The 20115-nt window shown below is 39.2% G+C and overlaps 1 protein-coding gene across 1 annotated transcript; it reads right to left on the bottom strand.

Moving 5' to 3' along the window:
- Nucleotides 1-56: 56 nt before the first annotated feature.
- On the bottom strand, nucleotides 57-9863 carry LOC119547595 (protein teashirt). Its single transcript, XM_037854515.1, has 3 exons — nucleotides 8422-9863; nucleotides 814-4132; nucleotides 57-263 (listed from the first exon to the last, which is right to left on the bottom strand). The coding sequence occupies exons 1-2, from the start codon at nucleotides 8472-8474 to the stop codon at nucleotides 1300-1302; spliced, it is 2886 nt and encodes a 961-aa protein (XP_037710443.1). The 5' UTR covers nucleotides 8475-9863; the 3' UTR covers nucleotides 57-263; nucleotides 814-1299.
- Between the last annotated feature and the right edge of the window lie 10252 nt (nucleotides 9864-20115).

Here is a 20115-nt window from a genome sequence, read left to right on the forward strand (position 1 = left end):
TTCCCAATATTAACCTTCTGTATTCCACATTTCCCAATCAATTAAAGAGTTGCATCTTGGTAATTCCATAAAAACTTTTTTCTTTTATTTGATCACAATGTTTTCTTTTCCAATTTCATAACTCTTTGCCTAGGCAAGTGGCAGCCCTAACAAGGGCTCGTGTCTTCGGGTGTGGGCTTTCGTCCAGCCTCCATTCCAACCCGATCAGCCGGCAAGCCACAGTCTTTCAAGGAATCCAAAGTGGCGCATTTCTGTTTTGCATCCTGAAATTATAAGAGTAAAGGGATATGATTAGTAAGTGGTTTTTATGAAAGTATTTGTTAAGTATAAACTATTTCCAATGTTTCATAAACATAAGAGCAACCATTTTTAAATAATTGTATTAAATATTTCTTAATTACCAATCTGGTATGATCATTTATAAGAATGAACAATGTTGGGATACTTAAGATTTAAAATATGATTAATTTCCGATATATAGACTTTACTGAATATTTGGTACTTTTTTCTTTAGAACATCAAAACATAGTTACGAACGTAGTTTTTTTTTTCTTTAGGAACTCAAATAATAAGTGTAAGTCTGGTATTCCTATCTTTTATAAGGTATCATTTTTAAAAAATATTTAATAAATAATTCTATTATGACACATATTTAATATTATGCTAATAAGGTATAGCATAAACTAAGATTTAAAATAAAAAAAATTTCCGATATAAGGATATTACAGAATACTTTGTGGTTTTTCTTTTGGAGCCCATAACAAAATTGTTATTTTATTTCACTTGTATCTATCTTCAATAACTGATAATTACCTTGAAAAAGAAGGCCTTGGTGCTCGCTGAATGGGCGGAGGAGCTGGACGCGGCAGGAATCGTGTTGGGCCAAAATAACAACATCCCCCACTGCCGGGCGGCGAATCTCGGATCATTCCGTTCTCATCCGTACTGTACACAGTCGCCAACACACAAATCTCCCAGTTTCTTCGGCGGTCCACTTCTGTCCACATCCGTTTCTTTGTCCGGTTAATACAAAGTGTCGTCATGCCCGCCATCATTTTGCAGACAGATGCAACCGATGGCTCCTGCCGTGTGGCACTTTGACTTGAATCTCGGTTCGCCGAGGCCATAAACCCACCCTGAACCCAAAGGCCCGAAAGTTGCGCTGGTGGAGGGTTTTTTGGGTTCCGGGGGGCGGAGGCGAGGCGCTGGCAAACCAAAAAATGTTGAAAATGCGTTTTGCTCGAAACAACGAAAACAAGGCAAACGATTCGGTTTCGCTTTTCGTCTCGGCTCGCGGACTTAGGCGGTCTTCTCCTTCTTCACGCAGAATTGTCGCAGGGCCGCCAATGAGTTACCGCCGGCGCTGAGATTCTCCGGCGATTCTGATCCTCCGGCGGAAGCGGCAGCCGCTAGCTTGGCCCGGGTATTGGCGGCTCCTGCTCCCGTGCTGCCCAGGGAATCGAACATGGAGGATAGAGCATTAAGCGAATCACTGGGATACTTCTTGTTGCCCTCGGAACTACCATCGTAGGACTTGTGGCTAGAGGCGGGTGACTTTGGTGTAGCTGATCTCTGACTCTCGGCGGGGCTGCGAGGCGGTAGCAGCCTGGTCTGTGGACTGGCCGCCGATGAGGGTGTCTTCGGGGAGCTCCTCTCCACATTGTTATTATTATTATTGACCGCACTGCCATTGACCAGAGTGGCCTCCATTTTGGAGCACTCCTCCGCTTCGTTTTGCTCATCGGCCAGCTCAGACTTGATCTCCATTTTAATGGGCTCCGCATCCAACTCCCTTTCCTGCTTAATGGTCGACTTAGATGGCTCCTCCTCGTGACCTCCTCCTCCCCCAGTTTGCTGCTGTTTATCGGGAGTCGGTGCATCCAATCTCGGCTTGGCTTCCGCACTGCACTCACTGCCACTCCTCTCGCTGCTGGTGTATCTATAGTGCTGATAGTACGGATCATTGGTATCGATCAGTGGCTTATTGTAGTCCACGGTCTCATCGATGCCCAATCGTTTCAGTATGCTGGAGGCCACGGGCGAGGTGTTTTTGGTGGACGAGTTGGAGGGACTACTGGCTGGCAGGCTGGCGTGTCGCGGAGGCGTATCAAAGCTGGTGGTGAACATCTGCTCGATGGCACTTAGCACCGAGGATGCCCCCGGAGCCTTGGCATTGCCATTCTTTTGCTCCACCAGCTCGGGGGATTTGTTTTTGGCTAAGAGTTGAGCAGCAGCCACTTTGGCCATTTCCTCGGGGGACTTCACCCCGGTTATATACTGCCGCATGCGTTCGGCAAACAGAGCAGCATCATTTTTATCTCCCCCACCAGGTCCTAGTCCAGGTTTTCCCTGCACTGCGGATTTTTCATTTGCCAGATCATCCTGATTTCCGGCGCCACCCTTCATCTCCAGTAGTTTCCTAACCGGCAGCGATTTCTCGCGCTTCTTTGGCGCCGGCCGCTTGCGACCTCCAGCGGATTGCAGAAGCGGTTCGGCATAGTGGTTGTTCTTGGCCATGTGATTGCTCAGATCCCCCAGCGAACTGAAGGCCTTGTCGCACACTTTACAGGTCAGCACAGCGCTGAGGGTGCGACTCTCCTCGGAACTCAGACTGTTGTGACTCTCCTTGGCATCTGAGTTGGCATTGGCATTGGCCGATTTGATGGAGATACTCTGCTCCTGGGACAGGATATTCGTGTAGTGCTGCGTCTCCTGCATGTGCTTGGTCATTTCGCCCAGGGATCGGAAGCTCTCACCGCAACGCATGCACTTGAGGATCTGCATGGCCTGCTCCACACCCTTGCCCAGCCAAACATTCTGGCCGCGAACCAATTTCCGGGGCAGCGGTGTGGGTGGATCTCCGCGATATTGGAAGGCATTCTTCACATTCGCCGATGGTGAGTGATTGGCGCCACTTCCTGAGCCGTGTTTCCGGAGATTGTGATTCTGCGGTGGTGGCGGAGGAGCGGGATGATGGTGCTGCGGCTGGGGATTATTGCTCGGCAGATTGCCAAAGGGCGGCACATTCACCCCGCAATGTTTGCTGTCCTTCATGTGGGTGGTGAGGGCCTCCAGGGTGGGGAAACTCTGCTTGCACCACACACACCTGAACACCGAGCTGGCCACTCCCTTGTTCTGCCAGTGCGATTGCCAGATGTTGTGCCTGGCCTTGGTCACTCCACCGCCACCGGCTCCACTGCCTCCGCCGCCGCCGCCCGATCCTCCGCCGGATTCTGAATTCTGGTTGGTTGGCGGTTGAACCGGACTCTTTGGAGGCTGAGCTGCTGCCTGCTGTTGTGTGGCCTTGGACGAGTGCATCTTCTCCTTGTGGCTCATGCCACCCCCTCCACCCTTTACAATATCGGACATTTTCTCGAGCGGATCCACTACCAAATCGCTTTTGCCATTCCAGTCGGGGAATTGTCCGGCTCGGAAAATATTGGCAGCCGCCACGGCCGCCAGATATGGATTAACTCCGGGCAAAAGTTGACTGGCCGAGGGCGAGGCCACGGGATTCGCGGGCGGACTCTCCGACTTGAACATCTTCTTGACCTGAATGTGACCCAGCTGGGGCTCAGATTCGTGGCCACGTTTGCGGGTGCCCACGGAGAGATCGAGCGGATTGTTGGCACCATCATCGAAGTCCTCCTCCTCGCCCTCGGAGGCAGGCGGCTCCGCCGATTCCGCCCTTCCATACAGATTGGTGCGAAAGTCCAGAGCCTCTGAGTTGTTGCTGGATGCAGTGGGTGAAGCCTGCGGGGGTAGTTTGAACGGAGCCGCCGCCTCATTGGCCAGTGGGAGTGGCAGACGGGGACCCGCCCCCGCCGCTGCAGCTGCGGCCAGGGGGAATCCATATTGCTGGGCGGCCGCGGCCACCATGTGCAGGTACGCCTCCATCGAGGGCGGCTGGGCGGGCAGCGACTGCGGCACCGCCGGGAATGTCGAGTGCATGGTGGTGGGGACCATCACTCCGGCGGACAGGGCGGCGGCGTCCATCCGGTGACCCACTCCGCCGCCGTTGCCGCCACCACCACCACCTCCTCCGTTGTCCGAGGAGTTGGAGTCGTGCGAGGGACACCGCTCGCTGGAATTCGCCGACTCCGTGGAACGCGGACGAGCTGTGGGCAGGGCTCTGTAAAGAAAAGAGATGGGGATATCATTAGTATAAGTATTCCATCCGTTTCGAAATATTATGGTTATTATCATGGTTAATAATCGATTGTTGTAAAGGAATGAGCATAATAATCAGTGCTAAACTTACATATAGTGAAAACTATCTTTCAAAATGATACGGAATCTCATCAAAACAAGTTTTGTTTCTTACTAATTCTTTATCGGAGTATTCAATAATAATAATAGATTGGTTTAATATAATATAATATTATATAGATGTAAGTTACAGGTGTAGAAATATCGATGTTTTTCGATGTTACATCGATGCTTGACTGTTAAAGCATCGGAAAAGCGATGTCTTCTGCACCTCTAATAAAAGTAATTATTGATAAATGTTCATATCACTCGTTCTTGACCATGGAGTGACTAGTAAAAATCTTTTAAAATTATATTTATAAAAGAGACAATGAAAAAACCAACCAGTAAGATTTTACACCTTAAAACCCCTTTTAAACATTGATTGTGTCCTTTTATAAAGTTTAGCAATATCATTACGAACTAATGATACATAGTTTAGAATAAATTTAAGACTTTTGGTATTCCTTTTCTTATTTCAGTATCTTAATACCCATTTTTAGTGTTAGTCAAACAATAAAGCCGTTCATTAAGGCCTAATCAGCAATCTATCAATCTCCAATAGCTTTATAAACCAAAGATCCCAGTGATAACACTTTCTCTCCCCACCGGACTTTCACAGATCCAACTTGTTTCTAAGGTCTAGGGAACCGGTAGATAAGCAATCAAGAGCATTGGAAATCTTTTTAGCTCGGTTTATATTTCTCTTCGGTCTGTGCTAAATCATTCGCCATTCGGCCAGGGGAACCCACAATGCCAACAATGGCAAACATATGTCAACATTTCGATTTGTTATTCAAATCTCAGAGCGCCATAAAGCAAAAGCGAGATACAAAAATACAAAAAGCGTATAAAAAATGGAACTCTGTCGCAGCCAGCTGTGTTTTAGTCGGAGCTCCCCCGTCCTCCCTCGAGGGTCGTAAAATCTATATGGAACAATGGCGTTTAATTCGAGACTTTAGGCGTGAGTTATGAGCAAAGCCGATCATAATCGGCATCTCAGATGAGATGAGATCCGAATATTTGACAAACTCGACGGCAATTATCATTTGGCTGGGCAGCCACACATTCCACATAGTTTGCATAAATTAATTGGCTAGCTCATAAATGTGCATAAATAGAAAAATAAATAAAACAAATTTTATAGCCACTCAGAAAAGAGAGAAACCCCGAAAAAAAAATAATAAGGAAAATGATTTGCCAACCGAAAAAATCAAAAATCAAAACGCTACACTTTATTTCCTTGATTTGTGTGTGCGTTCAAGAGTGTAACATTCAAATTGAAACCATATATAATTTTTATAGCTCCCATTGTTTGCTTTGAGAATATTTCACAGAAACATAATTCTGCGGCTTTCGTTTAGCTTATTTTGAATGATTGTCTGATTGACTTTGAAGTATATGCAAAATGTTATAAATTTTTTGATGATTAGCTCTATATAATAAGCGTGTGGGCGTTGTGTTATAAGTTTTTTTTATTTGGTGGTGGGGACTTAACGACTCTAGTCGGGGCGGAAATAGCTGGAACTTGATCAATAACGAAGAGTTAATGTGGCTCGATTTGAATGGGAATGGGAGTATCGTAAAAGTATCTTGTTTGCCTAAAAAATCGGTTGCTTGTCAACAATTTGTCATGTGCTATTGTTCGACAAGCGATCGCTCAGCGAAAAACTAACTTCTTAACCGGCATTAAGTTGTTCGATTCGTAACAGGTTTGTCACCCAGTCCCCCCTATCACAAAGGCAGTTTTTTGTTAATTGATGGATAGTACACAAGAGATCCCGGCTAACGTAATATTGATGGGACCTTAGGGAACGTCGCAGCAAAATCTGATTCATGTGCAGCTTTAGCCGGGGGGAACTCAGTCACCTGCCAGGTGACAGCATATCACAGATAGTTATTACACACACAGTGCGATCGCTCACCGCTAATTAGCCATCCAGATGGCATGGGGCGATTAAGCCCGCATACAAAGCATTTTTTCTCTGTTTTTATTAGTTTTTTTTCTTTTCTCTAGTATGAAATACTTGGCAACAAGTTTTCCCCGCCAGCATATCATAAGCTAAAATCTCGTTATTCGATTAAGCTTAAATCAAAATGATTTATCAGCAACTCCTGCAAGTGCAGTTAATTACAAGTTGAAATGTCTCATTAATAATCGAGAGAGCTGCGGGTTGATATGCATCTATAAGGCGTAGGCTAACTAAAACATTGGGTCTATGGATTATTCTAAACTGTGTTCTGATAATTTGGTTAAACCAAAAATCATATATCATACCATATCATATCATATTTATAAGTTGCAATTTGTTTTGCATTTATAGTTTTCAACTTTTGATAGAGAAGCTCCGTAGCCCTGAAAACATTATTATAACTGATAATACTTGATCATATTTAAATTTTTTAATTTTTAAGATTCATAATTTAAACGTTCCCCTTATTGGTTATAATCTGAATCCAAGTATATTAAAGTCTTATAAACCTAATCTGTTGTATCTGATTATGATATACTAAGGTTTGTCTAATCTTTTAAGGTAATATACTACTTTTTACGTATCAATAGAAGATCATATAGTTAAATTAAGTCATTTTAGTTAATTCCTAAGATTATGTTAATAATTTTGCATGTTATATTAAAATCCCAAGTCTTGTATAACCCACTGTATCTGGTAAACAAAAACTAAGGCATGACTAATCCGCTAAGGTAACAGAGTAAATATTACTAAACACTCACACACAAACACACGCACAAATCAGCGGCAAATTGTGAACATAAATCTTTCTCGTAATAGGCTCACACACACAGGAAAGTATAAGGAGAAAGGTGGAGAAAGGCGGGGGAGGGGCAGGGCGGATAGATGGCAAGCAGAGCGTAGCGAATTTTGAGTTTTTCACTTTTCGCATGATTTATTCAATTCGGCTACGTCATCGCCTTGGAAAAATCTTGAAAATTCGCATGTATTTGCATGCAAAGCAACCCAAAGCGAGACAATTTGTCGCACTTTATTAGTAATACCCCCGATTATACCCCCGAAAAACTCACCCCTCCCTCCAAAAAAAATACCTCGAGAAAAAACCCGTTTTCAGCCTGCCACTAATTGTGCTCAGATTCTCGGTGAGTGCAAAAATGTATCTCAAACTTGTTTAATCATAATTTCATAGGCACTCGCAGATACAGATACACAAACGCTCACACAAATTAATAGCCCCCAAAGATAGATCATCGAATTTATGCCGATTTTTCTGTTTGATTTTGATTACCCCCTTCGTCTTCCCCCCCGTTTTTTCATTACAAATCAAGTTTCTTTTCGGGGGTTCTGGTTTTCCCGATCCGCCTTACTGTAAATCAATATTTTTGGGAACTCAGAATCAGAACTGTTGCGTTCTGAGGGTGGGTGCTGTTCGATGATATATGGTGGGTGCTATTGGCGTGGGGCTGAATTTATAACGACAGGTGTGCGACGACGTCGGGGACGGCCAATGCCAATCATCAAATGTTCCCAGTTCTCGGGACTATGAAATCATATTTTCTTGATATATTTATTTGGTCGAGAGTCTAAAGTAATATTTTAATGGGCCATTCAACAATTTCGGCTATCAGTTGGGAGTGACACAACGGAAAGTTGGCGGGAAGGTCTTTTTCGTTCGATTAAAATCATTCTATGAGTGTTGTGTTCTATTTGCGGATGATTAATGGTGTGAGAGTGTGATTTCAAAATATAGACTAGTTCTGCATCTAACAAGATGCTATATGAACTCGTTCTTGGATATGTGGAAATATTTTGGATTTTAATTACATCATATTATACAACATATCATACATCACATCAATATATTATATCATATCATCTGGTTATAATACTGAGAATGAGGTCCGTGACTATTTTTCCTTATAAAATTAATGATATTTTAAATTCCTAACTTATTTTTTTGGTACTGCTGACCAAAATAACATGTTTTATCAATTAAACCACTTCAAATCTATGGTAAATTTTAAAAATAAAAGTTAAGAACCCAAGTATCTAAGGATATTCCCTATATTATAACAAATCTTTGCCATCTGAAACTAAATCAAAATGTATCTTTACCGAATTAAATCAATTATTGTTGATATATCCCCTAACAATTCGGTTTTGTATAGAACATCTCCCCGGTTTTATAGAGCACACTTACCCGGCATTTAGCGCCTGTCTGTAGATCTCGAGCATCAGAGCCTCGTGCAACATATTTAAATTTTGCTGAATTTTGACGATTTGCGGGAACTTGGTTGTTTGTTTGTTTGTTTTTTCTTAGCAAACTACAAGGTTTGCTGGCGTTTCAATTTTGGAACTTAACTTTAGTTTGACACAATATTCATAAAATTTGTTTATGTTTGGTTTTTAATTTTCGTTTTGCACTTGGTACGTTGTCGTATAGAATTTGTTGTTGTCGTAGCGTATAACTTTGTTTAATTTGTGTTTATTTTAAATTTATAAATTTTCATATGGCAGACAAAAATGACGTTTAAATATTTGTTTTTTTTGTTTCGAGGCGTGTTGTGTGGGTTTTAAATTTAATTTAATAATTGCATTGAATCGTATACTTCGTTTAGGTTTGTTGATTTAAGTAACTGGTTTTTTACATAATGTATGTAAGTGTAATTTTGGTGAGCAAAATACCGTTTAAATATAAATATTTGTAGTAGTTTATCTTTATCTTTAGGTTTAAGTTAATAAATATATTTGTTGTGGTATAGATATACTTTAATTTGTGGTTGTTTTACGTATACTTTGTTGAACCATTTGTGGGGCTTTAGTTGTGGTTTGTTTGTTTTTTGTTTTTTTTACTATTCAGTCTTGATCGAGCATTTTTCGGGGATTTTCCTTAATATTTTCCTTTTTGACTAGATATGATGGCGGCTGCTCCTGGGAAAATCTGCGTTCTCAACTCGTATCACACTAAGTACTCAAGTATCTCAATCTTATTCTGGCGGAACACGCGTTTCGCGATGTGCGTGCGTCTTGTCTTTCATCCGGAATCCGTCGTTACTCGAATGAAGGTCCAAAAGCGAATGCGAATGAACGTCCAAAGGCGAATGAATTCTGCCGCTGCTGCTGGCCGGGTTCTTTCGTCACTAGCCTCTGCCGGCGTCGCTGCCGCCGTCGCTGCCCGCTGCGCTGCCGCTGCTGTCAAGCTGACAAACAACAACGATGCGCTGCCGCCTCTGCTGCCGCCGCTGATTGATACGGATGAAAATGGAAATGGAAGGAGGAGGCGAAGAGGCGAAGAGGCGAAAAAAACGAAAGAAAGACGGACGCGGACGGGAAGTGCAGCGATTGGAAGCTGCGCTGCTTTTGACGAGCGGCAAACACGAAGCGCGCGATTTTGGCGACGGCAATTTCTGATTCGATTTTGCGTTCAGGCGACGGCTGCGCAGTTGTCTGTGTGTGTGCCACCCACACACTTGCAGGACAGCTGGCTGTCAGCGTGATTAAATGTGCTGCTATCTCGCTCGCACGCGCCGGCTGCGCTGCTCTCGGGCTAATTAATTTAAAACGCCGCGCCGCTGAGCTTTTCTCCCATGATCGTACGACGCTCTCGCTTCGAATTTTGTTTGAGAAATTCGAGAAACAACCGTTCACCACGCGAGCACAAAACAAACTGAAAGATTCAAAGATACAGATACTGAACTGCAAGAATCCGTTTGCCAGCCATGTGGCCAAAAGAGAGAGAGGGAGAGAGTTACAAAACAAATAAGCGCGCAGTCGCCGTGCTCTCTTTTCCCCTGCGCGCCAATTGGAATTGTTTACAAGCGAACGCTTGGAACTGGAACACGGGGAAATCGCTCCCCAGCAAAACGAGAGAGAGAGAGGGCGGGAGAGCAGCCCATCTCGCTCGCACCGAAAATGTGTGAAATCTGTTTTGTCGCTTTTTCGTCACCCTTCCTTCTTCTTTTGTCCTTCTATTCCGATTCCGATTCCATCACAATTAAGATTTATGACAGTTCAAAACAAATTCTCTCTCGCTCGCATGCGCCGTCCCGCTCGCACACATTCAAGTGCGCTCTGCCCTCTGCCATCTCTGCTCTTCGATGTTCTTTTTGCCAAACAAACAGTAGTTGTTGCTTTTTTTGAGCTTTTCGTCCTCGTCACTTTGAGTGCTCTGCCCTCTCGCTCTCTCCTCGCCGCCTCCCTCTTCCACTGCTGTCAACTTTTGTTCGCTTTTCTGCAGCTTCTTCGTGGATTTCGCTTCACTTGACATGTCAGTCTCGTTGTTGTTTTTTTCCTCTTTTTTGCGGACTCTTTTGTTTCGTTGCATCGGCGTGCGAGCGAGACGGCGAGGGAGCGACAGAGAGGGTGCGAAAAAGGGGTTGGGGGTGGTTTCTCGATTCCCGTGCGCTTTTCACTTGGAAGCAACTTTTCCGCTTTTCTTTTTGGCTGCGAAAACAATTAAATTAGCGACACTTCGGCCGTTTGGTTAACTGAAAATCTGCGAATGCCGCATTTTTATGAGCTCCTTTTCGAGAGCAGGAAATTCCTCTGGCCAAAGTTGTTGGAAAATCATTTTATGTTGGCTGTGTTCTACCAATTCACTTTTATAACATCAAGGAATAAAAGCTTAATTTTTTTAAATATAAGTATTTTTAAGTTTACGTCTTTTGCCTTACATTTCCCATAACATTGTTTATACGCTTTCTATTTAACAAGGGATCGCCAAACTACTTTTTTTTAACTCTTATATTAAATTACTTTATTTTCACTCCGCTTAAACCAATTTAAAATATTCGAAAAAATGTTTAATCGGTTATACATTTAAAATAAATATTTTTGGTAAAAATCGATACAATTTCTTTTTAAATGTTTAATAAAGATTCAAAATTAATTGTTGTTTTTTATTTCTATTAAAATATAGTTTAAAAATGTTGTATTTTTAATTTTTATTTAATAAATGTAAAATTGAGGGTGACAGAAATAGTATTGATGCGTTTAATAATTACTCCCGTATTTCGCCCGAGAAGATTTTGGTCACACCTAAATAAGATTTATATTAAAAAAAATTAAACTAAGAACATATTTTCATAATCAAAAATAAAACATTTATGTTGATTTTAATTATTATAAGTTTTAATGAATATGCCTTTTGTTCAATTTGTATTATAAAAACGGAATAAATACCTTTTAAAGCAATCTGTGTATTACAAAAGTCTAAAAACATTAGTGATATGTAAAGTAATTTGTAATACGAAAAATATTAAGTAATATATGACGAATATTTGTGCGACAAACCTGAACACTGTTTTATAAATTTAAATAAAAAAAGATTTGATAAATTCCGATATTGCATTTATCGAATTAAGAGCCGATAGATGGTTAGTTCCCGCCAAACAATGTTTAAAATCAATTTTAATTAAGTTTATGCGTGATTGGCGTTTCCGCGGTTATGGCCCATTAGTGGTCCTGGGCGAAAAGCTTACATTATCCGGACTTTAAGGCCGGGAATAGTTGACGAATGCCTGGTGGAGCCATAAAAGTGGCCAAAGCCATCTCCGGGCGATACTTGAGTGGAAATGGTGGACGGGTTGTCCGCCTCTTCGGCTTATTTGCCGCTGATTTTATTGATCACTGGCCCCGCCGACCAATGGGGAATGCTCGCTGCACTTGTTGCTCCCAAAAACGGGCTCACTTAAAGGCTGGGGAGCGGATCGTAAAAGTTTTTACGATCCACCAATTAACCGATAATAATCAAATCACTTGGAACCACTCGAGCGGGGTGAGGAGAGGTAATGAGGCGGGAGCAGCCATTGCTTCTGGGGCTCCAACACCATCCCATCCGCATCAGAGTCCTCGAGGTCCCTGGGGCAATAAATACTTTTACGATTCTATAATTTGATTTGGGCATTTTTATTTAATATTTCTTCTTCTCCCATACACTGTGACAGTGAGATCTCATCGATGCGATGCCTGTCTTTTTTCCCTCTATCTATTTTGCCGCGCCACATTAATTTTTTATGTGTTCGATCGTTAAAATTCGTTTGATAAATTATTGTTTGGAATTCGATGCTAAAGGTATCCGCTGGATACGCAAGCATCCATGAGCATCATGTCCAAGTGGAATGTTTAGTTTGAAAGAATTCTGAATATTTTATAATGCCACAAATCTAGTTTCTAAGCTTCGGTTTTATTAACTGGATCTTGTTTTATGTGTAAGTAACGCCCAGCTAATTTGAAATCAAAATGTTAAAATATTTAATTGGAAGTTGAAATATTACCATATTATAATGTGAATAAGATAATATGTAAATTGAAATTAAAACATAAACATATTAGAATTGAAAATTATATATGAACATATATAAATTGGTAATTTAAATATTACCACACTCAGGGAAAAACACCGTGCTAAAAACAAGTACAAACAGCCTTGATTTAAGAAAAATTGCATGCTTAACATTTAAGAACTTTCGTGCTCAAAAAATTCTCATATTGAGCACTTTTTGAAATTTTAATGTCTGCCAACTCTAATAATTCCCAACTGTTTATTTTGAAAGTACTCAATATACACCCAAAAAAAAATGATCATAGAAACTAAACTATTCGTACATTAAAACTAAACTATTGAGTGTCAAAAATATCTTGATAAGATGCGTATTAACCTTATGACACCGAAAGTATTAAACTGAAACTTTCGAAGTTATCAAAGTTAAACTAACGAGTATACAATTTATACTCACTCAGTGTACTGAAATTTATGCTGATAGTTTACTTTTTATACTATTTAGTATAAAAGCTATCCTATGTAGTCTCCGTTTTATACTATTTCGTATACATATTATACTAATCTAGAGAGCCGTAGTATACTTTTTAAGCTATTTATCGAAATCGTTAGTATACATTTTATACTATTTCGTATAAAACTTATACGATTTCCCCGTTGCCTGTAGTATACATAAAATTTATACTATTTTGTTTTTCGTGGTATCCCAATAATCCCAAACCCAATAAAATCACGTTGTATGTTGTTTTTCTTTAATTACTATTTCATATATTATTTTGTTATTATTTCATAAATATTTATACAGTTTTATTTAAAATGATTTTAATCTTACATAGCTAACAGCATTTTTTTTATGATATTTTACAGAAAATTCTTTAAAACACTTAAAGCAACGCATGTTGTTAATGGCTAGGTATTAATATTATAAAAGAACTAAATATAGAAATTAAAAATATAAGACTTAACTAATAACAGAATATTTCAAGATCTTAAAATTAAAAAGGATATGAATAAATTTTGAAATTAAAAATATTTTACAAAGTATTTACATTTTGTTTAAATCTTCAATGACATTGGATACGCACGGATATATAATATCAAATTCAGTTTTCATATTATAGAAAAAGTATTGTAAAAAAGACCAAACTTTATGGGATTCATTTGGGTACTTTAGACCAAATACTTGATAAATTTTAAAACATATATCTAGTGCAATAATGAAAGAGTTAAACTTATAAAAGGACTTTCCAAAGCTAACATAGAATTCAACCAAATTGAAAATGTCCACGCCCACAACAATTATAAATGGTTGAATGGGGGAGTTTGACTCGACACCTTTTCTGTTCAATGTTTCAATTATGTTTTGAATGTCATTGATTTCGGTGACGTGCAATACCGCGCCGCTAACGCTGTCTTCGATGGTCGCCTTTCGACAGAACTTCTGGTCCGCTTGAGTAACAGTGTACCGGTACGTTGGTTTTATAACAGCGTGCAAGGCCATTAACAATATACAGTCCCTTGGGCCTAAGATGTAAAAGAATTTAGTTCTTAAATAAAAATATCATTACTTAAAAAAATGTACTTACCATCGCCAACAACATTGCCGAACTCTTGCTCCGGTGGTCTTCATCAGCATTTAGCGATCAGACCCGAAGCGGCGACATTAAAGTAGGACATGCTGATCGTCTTCAACAATCCCACTGCCGCACTCTGGACAACCGTTCTCCGTGTCGTGCCCGAAGCGCTTAAGGAAGCTTCGGAAGCAACCATGTCCACTCAGCGCCTGCGTGAGGTAGAAATCTACCTGGCCATGCTTCCTATTTACCCTTGCGTCCAGCGTCCAGCGTCCAGCGTCCCTTGCTGGAGTTGTCCCAGGCTGCCTGCCAGTTGTCGACGCTCTGCATCCTGGCACTCCTCTTCACCTCGGTCTTGGTTCTGTGGCTCCCGCACCAGTTCACATAGGGGAACTTGGCCTGCAATGACGAGCGCTGCGTCGTCCGAGATCGTCCGGATGGCAATAATAATTAACGCGTCAAGCAACGCCAACTCCGGTAGCATTTTCTGTGTTCGTATACTCGCTTTTGTCCTGGTTTCACACCAAAATATATGTTCGAATAATCGCTATTGTCCTAGTTTCACACCATGAAAAACTATTTAATGTTCAGTATACTATTTATACTACTGAGTCTCACTCATATAATAATTAGTATAAGCTTAATACTACAAAGTATACAGTTGAAACTAATAAGTGTTGAGTTAATACTTACATTTTTATACTAACTTTAGTATACTTTTAACACAACGCTTATTAAGTGTATACTTTTGGTTTTTTTTTTGGGTGTATAAGGCGCATAAATTAGACAGTGTTAATGCTCGTGAGCGGCAAGTTGTAAGTAAACTTTAAATATTAATATTGTTTATATATGTCTCGTTTATTTCGTTTCAGTTTCCAATACTTATTTCTCTTACTAGCATAAAATAAAAGCTCATTTTAATTTCATAATACTTATATAGTGACTTAAGAATTATTCGTCTTTAAATCATGCCTGCAACTTTCTTACTTTATTATTAAATCGTTATTGCTTTTAGTCCAACTATGTCTTGATTTAAAAATTATTCATACTTGATTGAATACCGAAAGGTTCTTAAATCTAGTATTTTCGGTCTTGAAAATTCGTGCTCGAAAGTAGTATTTTGTTCTCGCGTTCTGTATTTTCCATGCTTGGCGAAGTTTTGACACCGAAAATACTAGCTTCAAGCACGAAATACTTGATTTTTTTTCTGAGTGCATATTTAGAAACACATTTAAATTACAATTTAAGTATGAAAATATTTAAATTGAATTGTAATACAAAAATGACCTTATTTAAAATTGAACATGGCTTAGACCTTTGAGAGTGTAACCGAAGAGTTAAAAAAATAGATTCGTTTTAAAGTCTTTACAAAATGCGGTTTTGTTTTCCTCTTTTTGAACTGTGGTCAAAGAAAAATAACTTTCAACGAGGTAAGAAACTAGTGACGATCGCACCTTCAACACACTAAAGTTCTGATATCAACTTTTGAGAGAAAAATGTATTATACTATCTACTTAACAAATACACTTTCTAAATTTCAGGTAAGCAGCTTAACGATTTTGACGCAGCGTGTAGAATGAGCCAATTTAAAAAGCTTAGATCGTATAATACATTTTCGTCACAAGTATATTATCTCTGAAAAAATAAAATATCTTTGAAAGTAAAAAGTTATTTTGACTATCGAGTCGTTTTATTTAAGTTTCGTCTAGTCTTGATACTTCTCAAAAGAGTAAAACACTTTCTATTTCGTTTAATCAAGTCAATAATATATCAAAAAGTGTACATATGGCTAACAATTAATTTAACGAGCTAACACAGACCATCAAGAGCTTAAAAACTCATCAAGCGTGTGCTAAAATTCATAAGGCAAAATTAAAAATGCAAAGTTAAGAACAAGAATATAATGCGAATTATCGAAATCTTTGGAGAGCGGCATTCGTCATTGTCCGAGTGTCAACGCTTCCGTTTCAGTCCATTTCGGTGGCTGAGCGAAGAGATGACAACAAAGCAGATCCTATACGATATGTACCATAATATAATATTCGCCCACGAAGTCTGCCATGAGTTATTTCGCTGCGGCGTTGTCAAATGGAACGATTCTGCTCAAGATTTTGATCGCGGCAGTGCCTCGGATTTATTTTTAATGGAAGATTTCATGGGGCCGAGGGATTAACTCTTTCAACCGACGCCATCCAATTTTGAATTATTATGAGGCGTACATCTTGACCAACAACAGTCAGCTAAAGCTGAAATATTACTTTGATGAGCTGCGGAATATGCGGTGTGTATATATATTATAATGATCCATAAAGCGATCCACGTGTGGGTTTGTCAAAAACATTTTTGGCCGCTTCGATAAACTAAAATCTTGATTCGACTGCGAAACTCGTCTGCGAAATTTTTTCTGATCAATATTTATTCATTCGATAAATCAATCAAATAAATTACAATTAACGAAAAGTCATAAAAATGAATGGCACAAAAAGCAGGCAACAAATAAAATCAATATGAATATGAGAAATCAAACAGCGCCAGCAAAACGAAGACAATCAAAGGAGAGACACATAAATGTTCAAGAAGTTGTTAATTATAAATGTGAAATTTATAGCGCCACTCTGGGCTAGAAAAATTCCACAGATTGATCATTGGAGTTCTCCAAACGACTCTCGATGACAACTAGAAATCGAAATCTGAAAATCTGGTTTCGTTTTGGCCCCAGGTTCGTCTTGATCAAAGTGTTTTTTTTATTTTTTTAATAGCTAAAAACCGAACAATTCGGATCGTAAAACATTTATTCAAATTATGACGAAGGCGATCGCAAAGATTTCGCTTCGTTTCAACTCGATTTTCGATCAGTGGCATTAATTAATACCATACCAAAAAAAACACACTAAACAAAAGATCATTAAACGAAATATGTCTATATATGTGCGTTTCGGTTTAAATAGCCGAGCATTAATTTTCTAAAGTCCGAGGAGAGAAAGATCATCGGCGAGTTCGGCACTTAAAACTAAAGGTTCGTAAATGGTCATCATTAAATAGAAATTTGTTCCAAGTCTCGGGTTTTATTTGAGTCGAGCAACTTGCTAATGCCAGGTGACAAATTTAAATAATTGAGCAGTAATAAATTAATGCTGAAATCGAGAGGTAATCAAATACAATCTGGAGCTTTTCGGCCATTCCAATACAAGCGGATGCCTATTTCTAGATTTTTTCTATATTTTTGCAATAGATTTTAAAGCATTAAAAAGGAAAACATTATTATATTTTAAATAATCTACAAAACACCATCCCAAGCTGCAAGGATTTGCGACCGCAAATTGACGATAAAAATCGTCAGGCACAAATTTGGTTTACTTTATAACTGGGATTAACGGTTTTACATGCAATATGGTATCACCGCTTCCGGAAAAATAGTTGAACCGAAATACGTATAAAAAATAACAAAGTTATGAGCGGCGGTGTTAAGCTCTGCGGGATCAGTTGACAGACTGGACGGTAAATTAAACAGCATCGAAACAGATGGGCCTGCAAAAGAGGAGGTCGATTGGAAACCATGTATATAAAGACGGACGAACCGGCGAAAAAGGGATTTTAGGATATTTCGATTTTTATAGTTTGCGCTTCAAAAGTGGGCTCGAAAGTTTACGACTCTCCCCTGCAGCAGTTATTCGATTCAGAAGTGACTCCCTCTGACCACCGAAGCCAATAAACAATTTTAATTTAATGCAAACGATTTCGGACTAAATGTGAAGCCGGTTCAATATTGTTGACTTACTTAATGCACTCGTATAAATTTCAGTTCAGCTTTCGAGGGGCTGAATTTATTGCCAAAATCTATTTACGTAGATTTGACTCATTTTACCTTTAATGAAGGTTACTCGTGGGTGGACTTAACTTGTGATTTATTTTAATTATCTTTGGAGGTACACATTTTTAAACGCCTTACCCTTTATTAGAAAAATTATATTTTTTTTACAATTTAAATGCTAAGAAAATTTGTAGGTACATTGTATTGTGCCAAAATATTTAATGGCTTTTTAAAAATTTTATATACAGGGTGTTTGGATCTTCTGTTCTAAAACTCTATTTTAGTTTTTAGGTTAAGCCTGTCATATTTTCTTTTAAGTTTTAGTAAAAGAAGCTTATAGTCAAATTCATCTTATAATGTAGTGTAAGGTTTTTAAATTAGAAGTTTTTTTAATTTATGAAAAGTTTTTGAATTAAGAAAATTGTTACCATCAATTTCTAGGGAACCAAAAACAGGAAGAAAATTACTAACTTTAAGAAGTTTGAGAGAACCAGACACCATATAGTCTATTACATATTTCAATACACCAAACAGTACTATTTTTAATTTATCCGCCATATAAACAAGCCCATATTTCTGATCAAAATCCACATAGGGAGTCGGCAATCAACGGCCACATCAACATCAACATCCAAATCGGCATCCACATCCTCAATGCCAAGCGTCGATGACATGAAGTCGTCTTTGTGCCTTTGCGCCTGCGCGCCTTTTTCCATGACTTCGTCAGTTTCCTTTTAGTCAGGTTCAGGTCTCTTTCTCTGGATTCGATTCGATTTGGCTGGCTTTGTTCTTGGCCCGAGCGTTATTTATGTGCATCATTATAAAGTTGCCCATTTTATTGGGTCGCCCTCGAATAAATAAGGTTCAATAAAGTTGTTACTTTATATTGACACTCGCAGGCGGCAATCGCTCGTCACTTTCGGCGATCGACTTCGAGTTCGAGTTCGAGTCCCTTCCTGTGGATCTCCGGCCTGCTGTTTATTTATGTGAAAGTCTTGAGAAAGTATTTCCCCCTTTGGACTCTGATGCTGTCCGATGTCGTGTTTAGTGCGGTCGTAAAATCGGGAAATGTCTCCAATATGTTTGACTTTTTATCAAAGCCCATCTGGCTACGCCCCAGAATTGGACCTGCTATGCCTATATGGTACATATTGATGACCATGGATGTAAGTCCGATTTTTACGATCGTGTTTATTCGATGCGGTCAAACTCAAACCGAAAATTGTGATATGATTTTATTTAGTGCTCGGCTTTATGATGTGTTTTTCCCCAACTCAAGTTTATTTGTCTTGTTAACCAAAGTTGTTCAACATACAAAATTAAACATAAAGATTTTATGGCAGATCGGTTATTCTTAAAAGTTAGTTGTTCTACGCTTAAGACATAAAAATGTCTTCAGATCTGGAATTCAAAACTAGCGTTTTATGGTTTCATCACAATTTAAAAGGTTGTTTATTGGGCTAAGAACTGGTCACACCACAAAAATTCCATGAGCCTCGTTTTTAAATCTTTCATGCCTTCGTTTTTAATTGCCCTTTAATCAAAACAAACTTGGATTTTTAGTGAATTTTTAATCAATTGTATCAAAAGTTGTAAAGTTTAGTCGTCTAATATAGGCTAAATATGTTGTTAACATATTTGCTTTAATATTTTTGTTTGCTTACCTAGTTTTCACAATGTTTTATTTCAGATAAAATAGATATTTAAAATTAATAAATTAGTTTGATTTTAAAAAATAACATACAAATTCTTGGGATCTGTTCGATTAATTAATGATTTATTGATATTTTTCATTTACTTTATTTTTTTGGTATTACTTGAACATACATAGGCATTTTAAATTTTTTTTTTATACGTAATATTTTTTTGTAACTGCAAATTGGTTGAGCTGCATGAAGTTCATTTAAATCTGAGGATTGCGTTGGGTGGTAATATTCCCCACTCATTTGACCGACGAAAAGCAAAATTATTTCACAATCTACTTTATTATACCCGTTACTCGTAGAGTAAAAGGGTATACTAGATTCGTCGGAAAGTATGTAACAGGCAGAAGGAAGCGTTTCCGACCCCATAAAGTATATATATTCTTGATCGGGATCACTAGCCGAGTCGATCTAGCCATGTCCGTCTGTCCGTCTGTCCGTCTGTCCGTCTGTCCGTCTGTCCGTCTGTCCGTCTGTCCGTCTGTCTGTCCGTCCGGATGAACGCTGAGATCTTGGAAACTATAAG

This window comes from Drosophila subpulchrella, chromosome 2L (genome assembly GCF_014743375.2).
Source record: "Drosophila subpulchrella strain 33 F10 #4 breed RU33 chromosome 2L, RU_Dsub_v1.1 Primary Assembly, whole genome shotgun sequence".
Classification (NCBI taxonomy): domain Eukaryota; kingdom Metazoa; phylum Arthropoda; class Insecta; order Diptera; family Drosophilidae; genus Drosophila; species Drosophila subpulchrella.

What these genes read in the sequence shown, in the direction of transcription:
- LOC119547595 (XM_037854515.1), bottom strand. Translation starts at nt 8,474, where the DNA reads ATGTTGCACGAGGCTCTGATGCTCGAGATCTACAGACAGGCGCTAAAT. An exon ending in AGACAGGCGCTAAATGCCGG is followed by an intron (nt 4,133 to 8,421) that starts GTAAGTGTGCTC and finishes TTTTCTTTACAG; the next exon opens with AGCCCTGCCCACAGCTCGTC.